General features: G+C 36.7%; 1 protein-coding gene across 4 annotated transcripts in view; it reads left to right on the forward strand.

Annotated features, from left to right (window-relative positions):
- HIPK1 (homeodomain interacting protein kinase 1) overlaps positions 1-20,986 on the forward strand; it is a 49,341-nt gene that overhangs the window by 20,939 nt on the left and 7,416 nt on the right. For 2 of the 4 annotated variants that reach the window (XM_059928331.1, XM_059928339.1), the window contains exons 4-14: positions 5,957-6,076; positions 6,856-6,942; positions 7,666-7,850; positions 8,195-8,357; positions 9,223-9,448; positions 13,283-13,404; positions 14,350-14,484; positions 17,124-17,266; positions 18,003-18,185; positions 18,678-18,884; positions 20,476-20,717. In XM_059928331.1, coding sequence (XP_059784314.1) covers positions 5,957-6,076; positions 6,856-6,942; positions 7,666-7,850; positions 8,195-8,357; positions 9,223-9,448; positions 13,283-13,404; positions 14,350-14,484; positions 17,124-17,266; positions 18,003-18,185; positions 18,678-18,884; positions 20,476-20,717 — 1,813 coding nt within the window. The remainder of the gene's footprint in view (positions 1-5,956; positions 6,077-6,855; positions 6,943-7,665; positions 7,851-8,194; positions 8,358-9,222; positions 9,449-13,282; positions 13,405-14,349; positions 14,485-17,123; positions 17,267-18,002; positions 18,186-18,677; positions 18,885-20,475; positions 20,718-20,986) is intronic. The other 2 variants (XM_059928348.1, XM_059928359.1) reach the window with 2 other exon arrangements.

Consider the following 20,986-nt stretch of genomic DNA (forward strand, 5'->3'; position numbering starts at 1 on the left):
CATCCTTCATCCTTGCCAACGCTGGTTATTTTCTTTCTTTTTAAAAAAAAATGATAGCCATCCTTATGGATATGTAGTGATAGCTCATTGTGGTTTTGATTTATATTTCTCTAATGATTAGTGATATTGAGCATCGTTTTATGTGCTTATTGGGCATCTGTATATCTTCTTTGGAGAAGTCTATTCAAGTCCACTGCCCGTTTTTGAATTTTGTTGTTGTTGTTGTTGTTGTTGAGTTGTAGGAGTTCTTTCTGTATTCTTATTATTAATCCCTTATCAGGTAAGTGATTTGCAGATACTCTCTCCCATTCCATGGGGTTCCCTTTTCACTCGGTTTAGAGTATTTGCACAAAAGTTTTAAATTTTGATGAAGTCCAATTTGCTTATTTTTTCTTTTGTTGCTTATACTTGTATCATATCCAAGAAATCATTGCCAAATCAAGTGTCATGAAGCTTTTCTCCTATGTTTTCTTCTAAGAGTTTTATAGTTTTAGCTCTTACATTTAAGTTTTTGAGTCATTTTAAGTTAATTTTTGAATATGTTGTAAGGAAAGGGTCCAGTTTCTATCTTTTGCATGTGGGTATTCAGTTATCCCAGTACTATTTGCTAAAAGACTGTTCTTTCCCCAAGAATTGTCTTGGCATCCTTGTCAAAAATCAGTTGACCATAAGTAAGTATAATGATTTATGTCTGGATTGTCAATTCTGTTCCATTGATCTATATCCTATATCTATACTTATGCCAGTACCACACTGTTTTGATTACTATAGTTTGGTAGTAAGTTTTTTTCTTTCTTTTTTTTTTCAATTGAAGTATAGTTGATTTACAATGTTGTGTTAGTTTCAGGTATACAGCAAAGTGATTCCGGTGTGTGTGTGTGTGTGTATTCTTTTTTCAGATTCTTTTCCATTATAGGTTATTATAAGATAATGAATATAGTTACCTGTAGTGTGTATCTGTTAATCCCAGACTCCTAATTTATCCCTCCCCTCCCATTCCCCTTTGGTAACTGTAAGTTTGTTTTCTATGTCAATGAGTCTATTTCTGTTTTGTAAATAAGTTCATTTGTATCATATTTTAGATTCCACATATAAGTGATATCATATGTATTTGTCTTTCTCTGGTGGTAGTCAGTTTTGAAACCAGGACTTTATTCTTTTTCAAGATTGTTCTGGCTATTTGGGGTCCCTTGAAATTCCATATAAATTTTAGGGATTTTTCTATTTCTGCCCCAAAAAAGTTATTGATTTGTTTTTAATAGGGATTGCTTGAACCTGTAGATCACTTTAGGAAGTATTGCCATCTTAACAATATTGGCTTCTGATCCATAAACATGATCAGATTTATTTAGGTTTTCTTTAGCAGTGTTTTATAATTTTCAGAGTTCAAGTTTTATACTTCTTTTGTTAATTTTATTTCTAAGTATTTTTTTTTTGATGCTATGGTGAGTAGAATTATTTTCTTAATTTTATTTTAAAGATCCTTCTTTATAAAATTTATTTATTTATCTCTGCAATGGGTCTTCGTTGCTGTGCATGGGCTTTCTCTAGTTGCGGCGAGTGGGGGCTACTCTTCGTTGCAGTGTGCGGGCTTCTCATTGTGGTGGCTTCTCTTGTTGCGGAGTACGAGCTCTAGGCATGCGGTCTTTAGTAGTTGTGGCATGCGGGCTCAGGAGTTGTGGCTTGCAGGCTCTAGAGCACAGGCTCAGTAGTTGTGGTACACGGGCTTCGTTGTTCTGCGGCATGTGGGATCTTCCCGGACCACAGCTCAAACCCATGTCCCCTGCATTGGCAGGTGGATTCTTAACCACTGTGCCACCAGGGAAATCCCTTAATTTTACTTTCAGTTGTTCTTTACTAGTGTATAGAAATGCAGTGAGTTTTGTAATCTTGTATTTTGCACCCTTCTTGAACTCTTTTTCTGATAGTTTTCTAATTGAACTCTAGTTCTAATAGTTTTGGATTCCTTATAATTTTCTAACTACAAGATCATGTCATCATGTCATCACAAATAAAGATAATTTTACATCTTCCTTTCCAATCTGGATTCCTTTTTTTCCCCTTGCCTAACTGCTTTGCATTGAACCACACTAGTACAGTGTTGGAAAGAAATAGCAAGAGGGGATGTTCTCGTCTTGCTTGTGATTTTAGGGGGAAAGCAGTCTTTCACTATTAAGTATGGTATCAGCTGTGGATTTTTTGTAGATGCGATAGCTGAGATTTTACAGCAGATGTTTGTGAGTCTTGAAGTCAAATGTGTATACCCTCTCTAGATATTAGTTAATGGCTTCAACTTTGTTGGAAACATTTCAATTGTTTAAAATAACAAATGACAATAATACTTTGTTTGCATAAAGGTGGGGCCTTTGTTGTTGCTTTATTTTAAGCTATGTGAAAAGCAGTATCTGTATGATAGTTCCCATTCTACTTTCACAGTTTAACTCTTTTCATTCTATAATATTAAAAATTTTTAATGTTTTAATTTTATAAGTGCATTATTGTAGAGAAATTAGAAAAGATGCAGTAAGCCAAGAGACAAAAATTTCAACCTTTAGTGGTTCTACCCCTCAAAGGTAACCTGTTATGTTTTGGTATATTTTGTATTTATTTATATATTTAATTTGTTAATTTTCTTTATGTATTTATTGACTACTGTCATAGGTACTCTGGTTACTGGGGATACAGTGCTGAATAAAACATTGTCCTTGTCCTCATGGAGGCTATAGTTTGGTGGTGGGAAATAGACATTAAGTAAATAATCACACAAATAATTATATAGTACAATTGAGATAAATTCTATGAAGGGAAATGTAGTTTTGCAGTGTGTGTGTGTGTGTGTGTGTGAGAGAGAGAGAGCGCACACACGCACGCACATGCATGTATGGACATGCATGTATCTCCTGACCATGTATGTCCTAATGCCTCTTGATTATACTCATTTTTTCCTATTGCTATTACCCTCATCCAGGCTGTCTTCATCACTTACATGGGCTACTAGACAACCTCCCTTTTATCTACTCTGGCCTCCCTCTAGTATTTTTTCCAGAGTGATTTTTTTTCAGAACACAAATTTGATCATGCCACTCCCCTGCTCTTTAGTGGTTTCCCATGATTTAGAATTAAGGGCTAAATCCTTAATATGGCCTCTGAGCCTCTACCTGGGTTGTTCTCCTCTTCCTCTCTTCCTTTCTAGATTTGATCTTACACCATTTCTTCTTGCTTTTCTTGCACTAGCCCCACTGGCATCATTTCAGCCCTGGTTAAGAATGTTTCCTTCTAGCACAGACCCTCACACATACTGTTCTCTTAATCTCGAATGCTTCTCTATCACCCATTCATTTCGTTTAGTCAGTCCCTACTCATTAATTAGCTAACGTGTCACTTCTTCAAGGATGTTTTCCTCACCAGTCCCCAGTCTAGGTCAGGTTCCTTTGTTATGTATTTTTATAGAAGCCTATTTATTTTCTTCAGGATGCCAATTCAGTTTGAATTATGCATTCAGTGTCTGTTTCCCTCACTTGACTGCAAGGTCTATGAGAGCAAGAACCATGTCTATTTTAACAATCACCACTGCCTGGCTCAATAAGTACTTACTGAAAGAATGAATGAATATGTGCTACATATAGTTATGTTTCATATATAAACTTACGGACATAGAGGAATACATATACTGTGTTTCATCAAATCTAAGACACCGTTGATTGAGAGATGCACTACTTTTCTGTACCTCTAAGAAAGAATGCTTCCAATTAAACCATGATTTATCATGGCTATCAGTTTTAAGACATATCCTAATTTCAAAGATGTTAATGTGAAAAAATGTGCCTCTTAGAATCAGTGAAGTGTAATTTTTTTTAAGTGAGGTCATATTTAATTTGTAATCTGCTTTTTCACTTAGTATATTATGAAATATCTTTCTTTACAATGTCGATAAATATACTTCTACCCTATCATTTAAAATGTCTGCATAGTATTTCATTGTACAGATTTTATCCTGGATTTTAAATGTTTCACCCTTTTTGTATGGAAAAGAAGTTCACATTTAAAATGTTCTCATCCACAATTAATTTTTTTTTCTATTTTGCCAATGCTGTATTTTGGCTTCCAGTTAGGTAGCTCCCACAGATTCAGAGTAATATCCTGCTATTTTCTAAAATTGTCTTGTGACGGCAGGCCAGATTTGGCCTGTAGGCCATAGTTTGCTGACCTCTGCTTTACACTTTTAAAAAATTGTTGAGGACCCCAAAGAGCCCTGTTTATATAGCTTATATCTATTAATATATATTGCATTAGAAATTAAAACTGAAATTTTTGGGGAGGAGAGGTGAGAAGTAAGATTTCCTTGCTTAAAAATTTCTTTCTAATTTCGTCATTAAATATAGCCATTCTTATGTGGAGGGGGGATGGTTAAAAAAATTACCTCTTGTTTTACTTTCAGTAGGTCAGGAAAGAAGCAAATTGCTTTTTTGGATAGGAAGAATTGTGAAAGCAAACAAATGTGAACAATAAAACTGGGAAACTTTTATTTTTATTTTTTTAAATATTTATTTATTTATTTGGTTGTACTGGGTCTTGGTTGCGGCAGGCGGGCTCCTTAGTTGCGGCACGTGGGCTCCTTAGTTGCAGCAGGCGGGCTCCTTAGTTGTGGCACGCAGGCTCCTTAGTTGCGACACATGGGCTCCTTAGTTGTGGTATGCAAACTGAGTTGTGGCATGCATGTGGGATCTAGTTCCCTGACCAGGGGTCAAACCTGGGCCCCCTGCATTGGGAGTGCAGAGTATTATCCACTGTGCCACCAGGGAAGTCCCAAAACTGGGAAACTTTTAAAACACAAGAATATACAGGCACATGTCTCATTAGCCATCAGAGCAATGACATTATCACACATCACCTCTGGAAATCTCTATACCCATGAGAAAGAAATGAAAAAGGCAAATAACTTCTTAGTATTATTATGAAAATAGTTTATATTTCATAGACTCCCTAAAAGGATCTTGGGAACCCCTCAGTGTTCCCCAGACCACACTTTGAGAACTGCTGGTCTAGTTCAAAGTAGGTGTTCAATAAATATTGAATGGGGACTTCCCTGGTGGCACAGTGGTTAAGAATCGCCTGCCAATACAGGGGACACGGGTTCAATCCCTGGTCCGGGAAGGTCCCACATTTCTCTAGGCCACGGAGAAACTAAGCCCACGAGCCACAACTACTGAGCCTGCGTGCTACAGCTAGTGAAGTCTGTGTGCCTAGAGCCTGTGCTCCACAACAAGAGAAACCACCGCAATGAGAAGCCCGTGCACTGCAGCAAAGAGTAGCCCCTGCTTGCCACAACTAGAGAAAGCCTGTGCACAGCAATGAAGACCTAATGCAACTAAAAATAAAAATAAAAATTGAATGAATGAACATAGTACCTGCCCTTTATTGATGTGGGGATAGAGAAACTAAATTGTTTAATTTTATGGTATGAGCAATTTAGAGTGGGGACAATTGACAAGAGCTAGGGTAGCCAAGGAAGGAAGAGGTTTATGGAAATTTTTTCCTAATCTCTTAAATTTGATAATGTATCAACAAACAAGCAAAACCTTGGTAATCCATGAAACAGTTTGTTGGAAACTATTCTGTCCTAGAAATCTCTTAAAGTTTTTTGAACTCTGTATCAGAAATCTACAAAAAACCAAAAAAGGTCACATAGAAAATTTTCAAAACTGAGTTTTCCTTGTAAATAACAGGTATAGTAACAAGGAAGTTACTGAATAAATATTTGGGAATTATCTGTGAGTGGGTTAGCATATATATTTATCTAGATAAATTTCATTTGTATTGATCAAATAGTTAATTTCTTTGCAGTACCTTTCTTTTTTTTTGACTAAAGCTAATATTTATACTATTTTAGTGTAAAAGTTTTTAATAATTTACCTTTTCACTCCAAATCAATGTTTTGATGGTTTTGACATTTCAGATTCGTTACATTTCACAAACACAAGGCCTGCCAGCTGAATATCTTCTCAGTGCCGGAACAAAAACAACCAGGTTTTTCAACAGAGATCCTAATTTGGGGTACCCACTGTGGAGGCTTAAGGTCTGACTCCCTTGCTATACTATACTATTCATTCCTGTACTCCTTAATTCCAATTTGAATTCAAAGTTTAGTTATTAAATTCTTGAGGTGGAGGGGGGCAAAGGGAGGGACAGTGGGAATGTTCATTTGCAGGAGCAAATACTTTGAAAAATTATATCATTGTACCCGTATGGCCTTATCCTTAGTTAAAAAAACAAAACATTAAATGCCAGTTCAATTGGCTGAGGTTATTTTATATATTTGAATCAGCAGCTAAGAAGGGGGTATGGAGAGCAGTGCTTATCATTAAGTGATAGGAAGAACTAGAGTAATTTAGTAGTGGCTGTTTTTTAGAGAATTCTCAAAAATATGACAAAACAACACAATTTTATAACTGCCCATATTAAGATCTTACATATTTTCTTAAAACAAATAGATGTCTGAGTAATTTGATTAACCCAGTGACTCTGTCTCTGAGCCTATTGAATAGTTAGTATTTGAAATATTGTTTCATTTGAAAGTAGCTTTTAGAGAAAAATGGTAATGTCTCTTCTTAACTGACATTCTTCAGGAACTGTGCTACATCATTGCTTGCACATTTATTTTATCATTGTTGAAAGGGTGGCCAGGTATCAAGGCCCCATCTCTCTACCGGAAGATTTTCTTGTTGTAAATTACTTTCACGTTTGTGATCTCTGGTTGGCAAGGTGACAACACTTGTATCTCTGTATTCTGACTTTAATTTAGAATAAAAGGTGAAAACATACAGATGGAATTTTTTAAAAATCTGTATTTTGTAGACACCTGAAGAACATGAATTGGAGACTGGGATCAAATCAAAAGAAGCTCGAAAGTACATTTTTAATTGTTTAGATGATATGGCTCAGGTAAGTATGGAAAGTTTCAGAAAGCCAGACATTTATGTATCTCTTTAATCAGAGATACACTTCCATTGGTTATATCAAGGATAGATTCAATTTGTTATCGTCTAATATATGTTTTCATTTTTTACATAAATACATTAATATTCTTCCACATATTAAAAGAATGTTTGAATCCTAGCAAAGGATATTTTTAGAATTATATATTTTTCCTTTGCTTTTGCTTAACTAGTCTTTTGCATGTCAGTATTTTGAAATATTATTTACGAAGGTTCCTTTCTTGTCCAGTTTTTCTACTAAATAAATACTTACATAAGAGCTAACATTTATTTAGTGCTTTTGTTCCAAACTCTGTTTAAACACAAACTATGTCATTTAATCTTTTCAGCAATAGAAACTATATTTAAGTAATAACAATCATTTTTGCTTAACTTCTTTGATCTGGATTTTGAATGAAAAGAGCTTATTCAGCTTTATTCTACCAACAAATTGTACCAAATTGAAGATTTTAATTAGACAGTATAAGAAGAGCTTCCATTTGTGAAAAAATTTCCTCAGGTTTTTCTCTTGAGCTATATATATATATGTATATATATATATACACACACACACATATGTATTATACATATGAATATTATATATATAAATATGTGTACATAGTACACATGTTAAATGTCAACATTAAAGGTTGAGTGATGAAGTATAATATTTCTAAATTTTCCTTATAAGGTGAACATGTCCACAGACTTAGAGGGGACAGATATGTTGGCAGAGAAGGCGGATCGAAGAGAATACATTGATCTGTTAAAAAAAATGCTAACAATTGATGCGGATAAGAGAATTACTCCTCTGAAAACTCTTAACCATCAGTTTGTGACAATGACTCATCTTCTGGATTTTCCACATAGCAATCAGTGAGTATAGTATGGTCTGGGGCATTTTGCCATGATGTGGTTTTCTGTTGAGTTACCATCTTACAGCTGAATGGAAGTATCACAAGAGCAGTGGCTTTGATACTTGCATATTTGGCTTAGTGAAGCTTTTCCTTCTCATTGAAAAATCATGAGATTAAAAATTAGATGTGTAAAAAAAAAATTAGATGTGTATTTTTCCTTTTTATGGTTATAAAAACTCTTGGTTCATTTTCTCTGAAAGTACTCAGGGGGAAAAAACCATTGATCTGTATTTATCTTGAGTTATTTGCTATCTGTTTAAATCTCAGCATTTATTTCATTGAATTTTTAATCTCTTTTTTCAGTGTTAAGTCTTGTTTTCAGAACATGGAGATCTGCAAACGGAGGGTTCACATGTATGATACAGTGAGTCAGATCAAGAGTCCCTTCACCACGCATGTTGCCCCAAATACAAGCACAAATCTAACCATGAGCTTCAGCAACCAACTCAATACAGTGCACAATCAGGTATTCAGTAAATGATTTTGGAAACTCAGACCTAAGTGGGATAAAAACTAGTAAGAGTACAGGGTGAGGTAAAGAAACCAGTCTTTGCTTTGGTGGTCTTGTTGCTTCGTAAGAATTTTCAGACTGATAATACCTACACGTCATGTGCTGACAAAAATTAAATACAAAGGCCTAATCCATGCCGTCATAGTCTTAGCATAGCCAAATAAGTGGAACCTGGCTTCTGTACTACTTACTGCTGTTGATTGTACTGACTTCAGCCAAATGACTCTCTTTTTGTTAGATAGCTCTCATTACATGTATCGAAAGGTGTTTCCAATCATTTTTTTCTATGCTGTATATTAGGTCCTCAGAACTTACTCATCTGATAACTGGAAGTTTGTACCCTTTGACCACCTCCCCAGCCATCTCCTACCCTGCTCCACCAACTACTGATCTACTCTTTGTTTCTATGAATTCCAATAATTAACTTTAAGAGTGGTTTTGTATTTGTTTGCCAAACAGTGATATTTACATTTAAGTTTGTTTCTGAAGATGTAAGTTTCCTAATTTCTTAGCTAGGTCTACTTTCTAAATGGAAGATCATATGAGATTTGGTGGGATCTCACATCCAGTAACTTTTTGCAAAGAAAGAAGAGGTAGGGGTTTATTTATATAGCCTCAACCAGAGCAGGACTGTTTTTTTATTCTTTGTTTTCTTTTTCAGCTTTATAATCTACCTTAAATTTAAGAGATAGGAAGAATTTCTTAAGCAGAGAGTTATTTCAAAGACCGTTAACATTACATTTTAAAACTTAGTTCTTAGTTTTTCTGGATAGAATCTATGTATGTAAAAATGTTTATACCAGTATCCTTTTGTTTTTAGGCCAGTGTTCTAGCTTCCAGTTCTACTGCAGCAGCTGCTACTCTTTCTCTGGCTAATACAGATGTCTCACTGCTAAACTACCAGTCGGCTTTGTACCCATCATCTGCAGCACCAGTTCCTGGAGTTGCCCAGCAGGGTGTTTCCTTGCAGCCTGGAACCACCCAGATTTGCACTCAGACAGATCCATTCCAACAAACATTTATAGTATGTCCACCTGCTTTTCAAAGTAAGTGGGGAAACTCCTATATCATATGGTATATATCAGACCTACCTGCTTTAGGCAGATCCTAAGTAAGTATCTAGTTGTTTAGTTTTGATCTTTGACAAGTTTAAACTCAGTCTTTGATTATGAAGATAACTGAAGTAGGTTGACCTTTTTTATGTTGGTTATTTGTCTAATTATGATGCTGTCTGACACGTAGGCATTCAATTAATGTTTCCTTATTTGAACTGCCTGATAACCAGTTTTCTTGCCCATTGCGACCTTGTACTGATGTCCTATATCTAGCATAAACACGTATCTCTCAATGTGCAGAGTATATACATCTTGAAAAAACTTGTTGGAAACAGAACTGCTATATATTGAATATTATTCCCTGTATCATTCCATTATAAAATAAAATTAGTATTCCAAATAAAAGGTAATTTTATTAAAAAATGTAAAAATCATGTTTAAGAATGTAGAAACCTCTTAAGTTACATTCAAAAGTAAAGATCATTATTGAACTGAAAAATTCTACAAGCTGAGGTATTTGTGTGGGTAAGCCATTAAGATTATCTGCTTCAGCTTATGAATTATATTGTTCCTGCAAACTCCTATCAATAGAGGAATAGAATAGCTGAAGAAGGGGGCTCTCACCTGATGTGTTACGATAAGATTTTAATTTTCACATTTCCATCCTTCCTCATTTTCTCATTGTTGTTCCATGTTTATTGATCTGGTGAGCTATTTAAAAGGTTAAATAAATTATTTTAAGGATATATTCTGATGACATCTTGACTTTCCCAATAGAAAGTCAATGTCAGTGCCCTCTGGGAATAAACCAGGATTCAGGCTTCTCATAGCAGTTCACATAGAAGCAGTTAGCATTTTTATCTTTTTACTTCAGTTACTTATTGACTGTGACTCTTTTGTTTCTTTGGTTTCTGACAGAGTCAGAGCAAGCAGAAGGAAAAGAGGGGCTTGGGGAGACTGAGAGATTACTGGGAGGACAGGAGAGCGATAGCAATGTAAATCAGGGAGAAACCACAGGGAGAACGGAGGAGCAGATTCAAAACGCGTAAATGCAAATTTAGCCTAATTTACCCAATCATTTTTTGCGTATGCTTCATAATAGTAAATTCTATACTTTGGGTTGTCATATGTTGAGTGATTCTTCTACTGAACTTAGCAAATAGCCACCCCTCTCCCCTTCACCTTTCCCAAAGTGAGTTTCATTGGAACAGTTTTCAGATGTGCGACTGAAGTTTTCTGCTTCTTCTCAGATGATATTTAAGAGATGAGGCAGAAGAACTTTTAGTTCCTTTAACAAAACAAAATGTAAGGAGAAGAGGTAGAGGGAAAAAGTGGTTTAACCCCTTTTGGTATAATTAGGTAAGTATAAGCTTTGGAAATTTTTTTCCTATTTAGGAAGTCTAAATAACCTGAGGAGCTAGATAGAGCAAATTTTAAAATTTACAAATGAAAGGAAGTTTTAAAATTAAAGTGATGACAGTAATGAAAACTGATATGTATTACTTACTATATGCCAGATAATGTTCTAAGTGCTTTTACATGTATTAATTCATACTCACAAACAACCCTGGGAAGTGGGTAATGTCATTATGCCCAATTTATAGGTGAGAAAACTGATCGTGATTCCCTCATTTGCCCAGTTTTTATGCCCAGTCAGCGGTAGGGCCATGATTTGAACCCAGGCAGTGGGCCCATAGCTTATACATCTTGAAGTGTTATACTCTGTACTGCCTTTCAGTGTCTAAACTCAAAGGGCTGTAGGGAGTTGTCAGTTCATTTGCCAACCACAGCCATATGCTGGTTTCTGCCCAGCAGGCCTCTGTACCAGGTTGCCTACTTTTTTTCACCATCTGCTCTTTCACAAGATGCCTGCACTTAGAGGAGAATAGACCCTCATCCATTTGACAGCTTTTACTCTTCTTGCCATACTTTCATGGTTTTTTTAATTTAAAGGGCTATGTTCAACAAAAACAAAACAAATAAAAACAAAACTTTAATCCTTTTAGTTCAGGGTTCAGGGAGAACCTTCCCAAAGTGTTGCCTTTTGTTAATTCTTTGTTTCCACTTGGGGTTCCCTGAAAAAGCTAGTTTTAAACTAGCTTGACTGCTGTGGCTTAGCCTAAATTACTATAGCAATCTAATACTTATTTAGAGTCACATTTGTGGGTCAGTATATAAATACTACTTTCTATAGTATTCCAGTTGAACAAAATAGATAGACATTTTGCTCAGTGGAAACTATAATTCTGTAATTTTGTCCTCTTTTATTTCATCATCCTGGGACACTAAGATGAGCTTCTGTAGTGAACATTTCTTCCTAAATTTTGCCGTAGGAGGCTATTGCAATAATGCTGTCTTGTAATTAGCCATGGAAATATAGACAAGAATCCTTGATGTTACTTAGCTTTCTGATTAGATAGCATTGCCTTAGGAAGAATGGCTGGCAATTTTTTTTTTTTTTTTTTTAATCTGGATACCTGGATTTGTTTCCTTTTCTTTTTATGTAAGTAGCACTTTAAAAAAAGTTATTATTAGAGTGTTGTAATTCTGATTTTACTCGTCTCGTTTACTTTGTACATTTCTGGATTATGTTTTCCTATGTGACAATAGTTACTAAATTACTTAAATTACTGAAATGCAAAATTGGAAGACTTAACTTGCTGAAAACAACAATATTAGAGTTTATGAGTTATGCTCGTTTGATACCTCCATAGTAATATTCAGAGAAATTAGTTGGTGATAGCCTAGAAAGTGTCACTGAAGGAATATTCTAATTAAAATGGCTGTATCCTCACTTAACAAAACGCAGGCATCAGTGAATCAGAGGCATTATAGAAACTTAAATTCTTTACGTTGAAAGCTTTGATAGGGTAGGTTTAAACGAAAGCTTTGAAGGTTCTCTTCTCAAGTCTTGGCAAAAGGGAGAACTATCTTGAGCCCCTCTTTTCCCCAGAATGAGATTGTAGGAAACAATCTCCTGATTGTAGGAAACATTTATTCAACATTTGTGCCCAGAGGATAATGAATAAAATGATAAAGAGATGTGGTCACTGTTCTAAAGGCAGCAAAAAATTCTTAATTTTCCTAGCTTTCCATTAGCTAGAAAAGAGTCTTAGAAAGCTGTCAGTGACGAGAGCAGATTTCTAAAATAAGTACAAAAAAGTGTTTCTGTAAACCACAATGTCTACTTTTAAAATATTTTTATCCTAGGCATAATTCCTTCAGTTCACATACTGGTTAAAGATAAAATATATGACTAATTTGTGAACTAGGTTATATATTTTTGAGGAGTTGGGTGAAAACATCCCCTTAAAATATTCTAAACAAAAGGGTAACTAAGATAATAAATTATTGAGCTTTTCATAATGTTTCTTATCTAATTAACCAAAAGTTATAAAGTCTTTGCTTTTAATAGATTACACTTTTTAAATGCTTAAGGTTTTTTTTCCCCTCTAGGATTAAAAGCTGAACATAACTTACTAAGTGAAGGTTTTTTGTTTGTTTGTTTTTGCCTCTCCTGTTAATGGGAGTGGGATGAGTGTTGTGTTTTAAGCTTTGTTGGATAAAAAAAAAAATTTTGAATTTCCTGAAGCCAGCCCTCCTTCTGTCAGGCATCTTTCCATTAATCCAACCTGAAGGGAATCAAGTCTCCCTTTTCTTAACTTCGCAGACTTCGGTGAAACGCCTTTGTCTTAAGTGTCTAGAACGAAAACCTTGGGTGGTGGATTTTTCGAACCGAAAAGCTAAAACAAACCAAAAAAACCCCAAACAATCAGTACCCCCAGACCTAGCAAAGCAATATAACTGTGATGTTACTTTTTACAGCTGGACTACAAGCAACAACAAAGCATTCTGGATTCCCTGTGAGGATGGATAATGCTGTGCCGATTGTACCCCAGGCACCAGCTGCTCAGCCACTACAGATACAGTCGGGAGTTCTTACACAGGTAAAAGACAGCGCAGCTTGGATACTCAATAGTGCTGAAGTTCTCTGAAGCACTGTTGAGAATCAGATATTTTGTCCTAGAAAATGGTATTTGCTTTGACTGTAAGATCTTTCTTGGTCACGATTCAGTGGACTTAAAATGAAACATCTATAATGGAATGACATACTCATTCCTAACACAATTGCAACTCTGCCAGTGACTTCCTTAGACTTGGAGACATAAATATCCAGACTTTGAGAAATTGTCTACTGAATAAATTTAATTTTGTGGGATGAAGTTAATTTTTTATCTTGATGCTCTTAAAGGTGTAGTACACATATAACAACACTTTGATTCTAAAAGTAAAAGGTTCCCCTTTTGCTCTCTTAGTGTCCCCATTACTCACTCTTTGAGAATTTCATCACAGTTGAGAGGCTGGGTTATATCAGGATGCCTGTTCGAGTATTACATTCCTTCATTCCTTGTGTTTAACTAGGCTGTAGAAAGGTTTAAAACTTTATCCCTGCCATGCAAAATGCAGCTAAGATGGTCAAGAAACTCATGAAATATTCATATCAGCAACAAATACTATATTTTTAATTCTGTGTATAAATGTTTGTGGCCCATGACACACAGCAAATCTGAAATCCAAAACCCTGATTTTGTGAGTAGGAAGAGGAAGAATTCTTAATACATGCCTTTGTTAACTGAGTTTTTTAGAACTGATCCTCTGAATCCGGCCCAAGAAGGATTCCTATACTTTTTTGCTTTAGGCCATTGACATTTGACCTAGTGGGCCAATGCTGTGCGGAGTTGAAGGGGAAAGTTGTGTTTGGTACATGCATTTTAAGTGATATGAAATTACTGCTCATTGTTGGTAATAACTTGGGGGGAATGAAAACCCTTCTGAATCCAGATAACCTGCCTCCGTGTTTGTTTCACTCACCTGCCTAATCTACATTTCAGGGAAGCTGTACACCACTAATGGTAGCAACTCTCCACCCTCAAGTAGCCACCATCACACCGCAGTATGCGGTGCCCTTTACTCTGAGCTGCGCAGCCGGCCGGCCGGCGCTGGTTGAACAGACTGCCGCTGTACTGGTAATTGCCCTCACTTGATTGTGTTACTAACGGAGTTTCTTTGGTTTCTTTCTTTTTTTTTACTTTTTCCTGTTTGTTTTTGTTCTGTTTTCTTCTGGTTTTCTCATTTTTCAAAAAAAAATTTTTTTAACTTAGTCTTTGCAGAGGGCATGGAAGCATGTGCCATCTTGTGGCTGTGTTCTTGCTACATCTTTAATGTCTCATTGTTTTCCTCCCCAACATTTGCTGAAGCACTGTTTGACTCTGATGTTCAGTGTGGCTCTGAAAGGGGTCAGACCCCTTGATTCTTCTTTGCCAGCCTAGTGTGATAAAAGCTCTTGGTGTAGCCTCAGAAGAGCTTCAACACTGTTATCTGTTTCTCTGCCCTGTCTTTTACCCTCTGAACCTTGAGAATGAAGGAAATGGCCTTTAGTTTGGCTCTGCTACAGGTACCGGATGGCCAAAATTGGAACTCCTTGGCAAGTTAGCTTCCTTCTTTACTGACTGTTTTAAGCTTCTAAAACTTTTGTGTATGTAGAAATGTTTAAGATGCTCTTACTTTATTTCCTTATTAGTTGACATTAACTTTCCCTCTATGAACACATGAAGATAACTCTTTGCCACTTATGATCAGTGGCAGCTAATATCTTCCATTTAAACATCTTCCCTTTAGAGCCTTTTTAGATCATATTTCATTTGTTGGTTGAAATCAAAGGTGAACTCGTTTATAGGGGTTTTGGAGAAATTAATTATTTTACAAATAGGTCTTTATACAAAGGTGAGAATATGACTGAAAAACTTTATGCAAGAATATCTTTGTTATCAAAAGTCATGGGGAAAATTTATTAAATAATAGCAGCAAATGTAGTATGGGTTTTAGAGATAGGAAAACAAACAAATAGGACTTTGAGGTATATTTCAGCATTTGTAACCTTAATAGTGATTTTTGGATGTGTTTGGTTTATTTGGGGGAGTTAGAATTATTTATTTGACATCCAGCATTTTATCATTTAAAATTTAAAATTAGATAAGCATTCGAAAACCTAATTGATACTGTTGACCCCTGATATTTCTCCATCTTTCAGAGTGGCTTTAAATTTATTTTGTTGTTTCTCAAGGACTCGTGTGAGTGAAAAACACTTTCAGAATACATACTTTAGTTGCTGGAATTTCTTTGGTTTTCAATTTAAGAGTCTTTGTCACCACCCAATTAATTACATCATAAGCATAAGCCCTGAGTGTGAGGGAGTCAGATATATTTCCAACTTGATTGTTCCAAGCCACTGGTTTTAACTTGCACACCTATAGTTTTGAGGTTGGGAATGTTAGTTGACACTTCTCCTTTGCTGCTTCTCTTAAGTTTGCACTAGCCATTTGCTAAGCTTTGCATATTTTTGTTCTTCCTCTGTCAAAACAGTTCGTCGCTTGGAACGCCAGATTTCTGCCTCACGTTGAAATGTTATTTCTTGCTTTGTATTAAACTACATGCTTTGTCTTGTGCAGGTGTTGGCTTATGGAAAGACGCATGGTGTGACTTAACATACTTCTCTTATTTTTTGTTTTGTTTTGTTTTGTTTTGTTTTGAATTCTGCTTATGGTAGCAGACATGTTTGCAGTTTCTCTGATTTAAAGGCTTCTTGTTTGGAACCGGTATTTGTAACAAGTGGATCTGTTACTTGCAGAAATATTTTTAAAACAGTGTGTTGATGGCCTTGCAGTTTGGAATTCAAGAAACAGAACCATATGTACCCAAGCATTGTAGGTGATTGTACTGTGGAATTCAGGTTTAAAAAGCAGACTTTCAAATCTGTTCCCATTTTTCTAGGAAATGCCACAATTTCCGTAAGAAGTACAGAAAACATATTTGTTGCTATTTATTGCGAGTGGCATGGCTTGTTAAAAACTACAAACAATGTATTTTCCTTTAGTGATTAGTTTTTATGTCGAGTTATGTTTCTACAAATGAAGCATATTTAGGAAACTACTAAAAACAAAATATGGTACTCTCTGCATCTATTTCTTAAATATTTTTCTTATTGCATTTTTTAAAAATGCTATCATATGGCTATAAATGATGAAGTTAGCTTTCTCTTACTGGCATTAAGCTTGTTTGCCAAAGGATTTTGGCCTTTGGTCATCCACATCTGGCTCCATTTTCCAAGTACTACCCTTTTAAAAAGGAACAATTCTCCTCTTTGTTTTATGGGTTGAATTGACCTGATGATGTCTTTTATCTGATTGGCACTCAAATTTTTAAATTCCTATTTTTAATCTCAAGGGAGTTGTCTTAACTCTTTCTTGGGATGTTTTAAGACTCTTTGCAAAAATGTTAGTCCAGCATTTAACTAGAGCTTACTTCTGAACTTTCAGACTCCTTTACTCTGCAGTATAATAGAAACTCTTAACCACAGGGATCTTCTTTTCTTTAATACCCTGGTGGTCAGGTGATGGAGGTGGCCAAGAGAAAGCAACATGTTCTTTTTCCCTGTTCATAAGACTTGTAACCTTGAGCCCCTCTGACCTTTCTTTTTTTAATCTCTGCAAGTTAACAATCTACAAGAAACTTCTTTTAAGATATGAATTTTTCTTTCATCTAAAAAACAGACGAAAAAGCCAAGAATGAGTCAAGTCTGGATCTTTTTGTGTTTGTTTCCTTACAGCAGGCTTGGCCTGGAGGAACCCAACAAATTCTCCTGCCTTCAACTTGGCAACAGTTGCCTGGGGTAGCTCTACACAACTCAGTCCAGCCCACTGCAGTGATTCCCGAGGCCATGGGCAGTGGCCAGCAGCTCACAGACTGGAGGCAAGTGCCCTGTGTTCCTCTCTGGGAGAATTTGCAAGGGCAGATCCCTTAGGGAAGGAGCACTTGAGGATTTGGTGAGACAGGAAGAAGGTCAAGGAAAGGAGAGATTTATCTCTGTGTGAAATCCTCAAAGAAAAGAATCCATATTGGGCTAGGAGACGGAGTTATAAGAAAACTTTGAATACAGGAAAACAGTAGGTTCTAAGTACAGGAATTATTTACTTCAGATTTAAAGAAAGTCTTATGCAATAAGAAACCATACAGTGAAAACCCCTAAAGCCTTATATAATCCAGGTGCCCAACTATAAAAATAAAACACAGCTTTATTTGGTTTTGTTTGTTTGTTTGTTTGTTTAAATTTATTTATTTTTATTTATTTATTTATGGCTGTGTTGGTCTTCGTTTCTGTGCGAGGGCTTTCTCCAGTTGCGGCAAGCGGGGGCCACTCTTCATCGCGGTGTGGGGGCCTCCCACTATCGCAGCCTCTCCCGCTGTGGAGCACAGGCTCCAGACGCGCAGGCTCAGCAATTGTGGCTCATGGGCCCAGTTGCTCCGCAGCATGTGGGATCCCCCCAGACCAGGGCTCGAACCCACGCTCCCTGCACTGGCAGGCAGACTCCCAACCACTGCGCCACCAGGGAAGCCCGCCCCTGGTTGTTTTAATTGCTTTTATTATCTATTTGGTCCTGACTTCCCAGTGTTTTCAGCATTTGTGCTTCTCTTTCTGATGATACAGGAATGCCCACTCTCATGGCAACCAGTACAGCACTATTATGCAGCAGCCATCCTTGCTGACTAACCATGTGACATTGGCCACTGCTCAGCCCCTTAATGTTGGCGTTGCCCATGTTGTCAGACAACAACAATCCAGTTCCCTCCCTTCAAAGAAGAATAAGCAGTCTGCTCCAGTCTCTTCTAAGTAAGTTTCTGTTAGGGCTGATAATTAAAACTGCCGGTTTGAAAGGTATGTCACCTGGCATTTAGAGTGTTGGAGTATAGACACTTTTGGTATGAAGTAGCAAGAAGCTGCCAAATTGAAAAGAGCTAACCTTCGGGCATGCATACACAGGTGTTCTGGTTATGCTAATCCTTTCTCTCTGCTGCCACTTTGAATCCAGCCTTCTTTTGGCTGATGTTTTTATTTTTCTGCCCACTTCACAGAGTGAAATTTAACCATGGGGTAAAGGGCATACAAAAATAAAATCTATAGTCTAATTTTGGTGTTCTTGTCCTGGAAACCCTGACTAGAGTGGTTAGTTTATTTTTTATTGGTACTTTTATAGTTAAGTATATTGGCTTAATGATTCGGTAAGAAGGAATCAAACAGCAAATTGGAAAGAGTTCTGGGGAAAAGATATCTAGTTTTGGGGACCAAGCACTGAATGATCTTTCTTGTGACCTTTTCCTGCAGGTCCTCTCTGGATGTTCTGCCGTCTCAAGTCTATTCTCTGGTTGGGAGCAGCCCCCTCCGTACCACATCTTCTTATAATTCCCTAGTCCCTGTACAAGATCAGCATCAGCCAATCATCATTCCAGATACTCCCAGCCCTCCTGTGAGTGTCATCACTATCCGCAGTGACACTGATGAGGAAGAGGACAACAAATATAAGCCCAATAGGTAAGACAGGTGAATGGTTCCCTGGCTCTGTGGCTCCTGCCCTTGGTCTTAGTCTGTTGGCTTCACACAAGTGGCTCAATTTTGGCTATGAAAGGAAGGACTAAAAAGGGGTATTTAGGAAGCATGGCCTTGGATGAGTGAGCCAGAACACTCAAGTTTCCATAACTGAGCATTGTCAAGTTTTCTGTAATATTAAACATGTTCATCAGTTAAATTAGTCGTTCAGATACATTAGATGGAAGGTATAGATTATGTTGTCAGGCTATTCTGGCTTGGAATGCACATTATATACTACAGACATGATCCCCTGCCTTTAAGGAACTTTAGAGTCTGAAAACAGATACTGTAACAGAAGCATGTAAAAAACAATTAATTGGAACAAGTTGGTAGATATGAGATTATATGAAATTCGTGTAATTTTTTAATCTGAACAGACCTCTTTGGAAGAGGTAGAACTTTAAGTAGGGCTACCTTCTTTTCCCCCCTCTGCTATATGGTCATTCAGCTTAAGAATTTAAGTACCAGATTATTTCCTCTTATCCCAGCACCTTAATCTAAGTCCTTAATTGGGCAGTTAACGAAGAGAGATTGGATACATTTAAGAACTGTGATACACACCTCTCTTGGTGTGAACATAGTCAGTTGCCTTGATCATCCTGTGTTCATCTTCATTGCATTTTTGGTGTTAGGCATATAGAAGAGGCAATAACTCTACTTTTACCTGAGGAGGAAGGATTCACGCATGAAAGTAACTTAGGAGACTTAACAAAGTCACGTGTAAATGAAGTTTAAATGAACTTGAAAGAGTAAATTTAGAATGAAATACTTCAAAAGGGCTATTTACAAATGGTATTTACAAATGGCTATTTACAAATGGTAAATAGACTTGAAACTAAGTTTTGAAAGTGGTCATTGAACTGATTTGGGGAAGAAAAAAGTAAACTTTCCAGTGAAGAAAAGTGGCCTAGTACTGACAAAAATTATATAACCAGCAGGATTGCTTTGACCGGAGGCAAGCCTAGTAAAAATTAAGGAAAAGGTAAAGTTAGTAAGGTAGGGATCAGTTTGTGAAGAAACGTTTTTTAAAAACACCTATAGTGAGAAGTTTGATTAGATACAGTAAGGAACCATTTATAGTCTAGCAGGGTGATATGAAAATAAAGTGGTGTTTGAAGAATACTGTTCAAATAACTGCGAATGGGAATGGCTAAGAGGCAACATAGAATAGTTGCTAGAGGTGTGTACTTTGGAGTCATTCTGTCCTGGATCTGAATCCTGTCTTCACCACTTATCACTTGTGTGACCTTGGTCAAGTTTCTTAATCTCCATCTCCCTCTGCCTCAGTTGCCTTATCTGCAAAACAGGGATAAAGTACCTACTTCATGGAAGTGTTGTGAGGATTCAGTGAGATATGTGTAGAGTGTAAGAATAGTGCCTGATGCATAATAAGCACTCAGAAATTTGTTGCTGCTACTGTTGTTATTATTACTATCATCATGATTATCATCATTTTTATTATGGGAAGACCAGAGACCAGCAAAGAAACATTGCTAAAAGAGGGTTGAATTTTCATGTATTTTTTTCTCCTCAGCTCTGGCCTGAAGGCAAGGTCTAATGTCATCAGTTATGTCACTGTCAATGATTCTCCGGACTCTGACTCTTCCTTGAGCAGCCCATATTCCACTGATACCCTGAGTGCTCTCCGGGGCAATAGTGGACCCCTTCCGGAGGGTCCCGGCAGAGCCGTGGGGGATGGCACTGGCACTCGCACCATCATTGTACCTCCACTGAAAACTCAGCTTGGTGACTGCACTGTAGCAACCCAGGCCTCAGGTGAGTTTCTTCACAGCTGGAGTTGAATTATACTTTGATGTGTGTATCTTTAGTATTTTGCTATAATCTACTTTTGCCAATGGTACAGACCAGTGGCGTAGATTTTCCTAAAAATTACCTAGTTCAGAAATCAGTTCCTTGTGATGTGAAATTATTTTTGGCCATCAGTTTATCTTCCTGTGTTTATTTTGCTTGGATCAATATAAAAGTGAGTTTGTAGTCTCAGTAATACACTCACTGTTGATGGGAGAAGGTAGATACGACTTACG

The sequence above is a fragment of the Balaenoptera ricei genome, chromosome 1 (genome assembly GCF_028023285.1).
Source record: "Balaenoptera ricei isolate mBalRic1 chromosome 1, mBalRic1.hap2, whole genome shotgun sequence".
Classification (NCBI taxonomy): domain Eukaryota; kingdom Metazoa; phylum Chordata; class Mammalia; order Artiodactyla; family Balaenopteridae; genus Balaenoptera; species Balaenoptera ricei.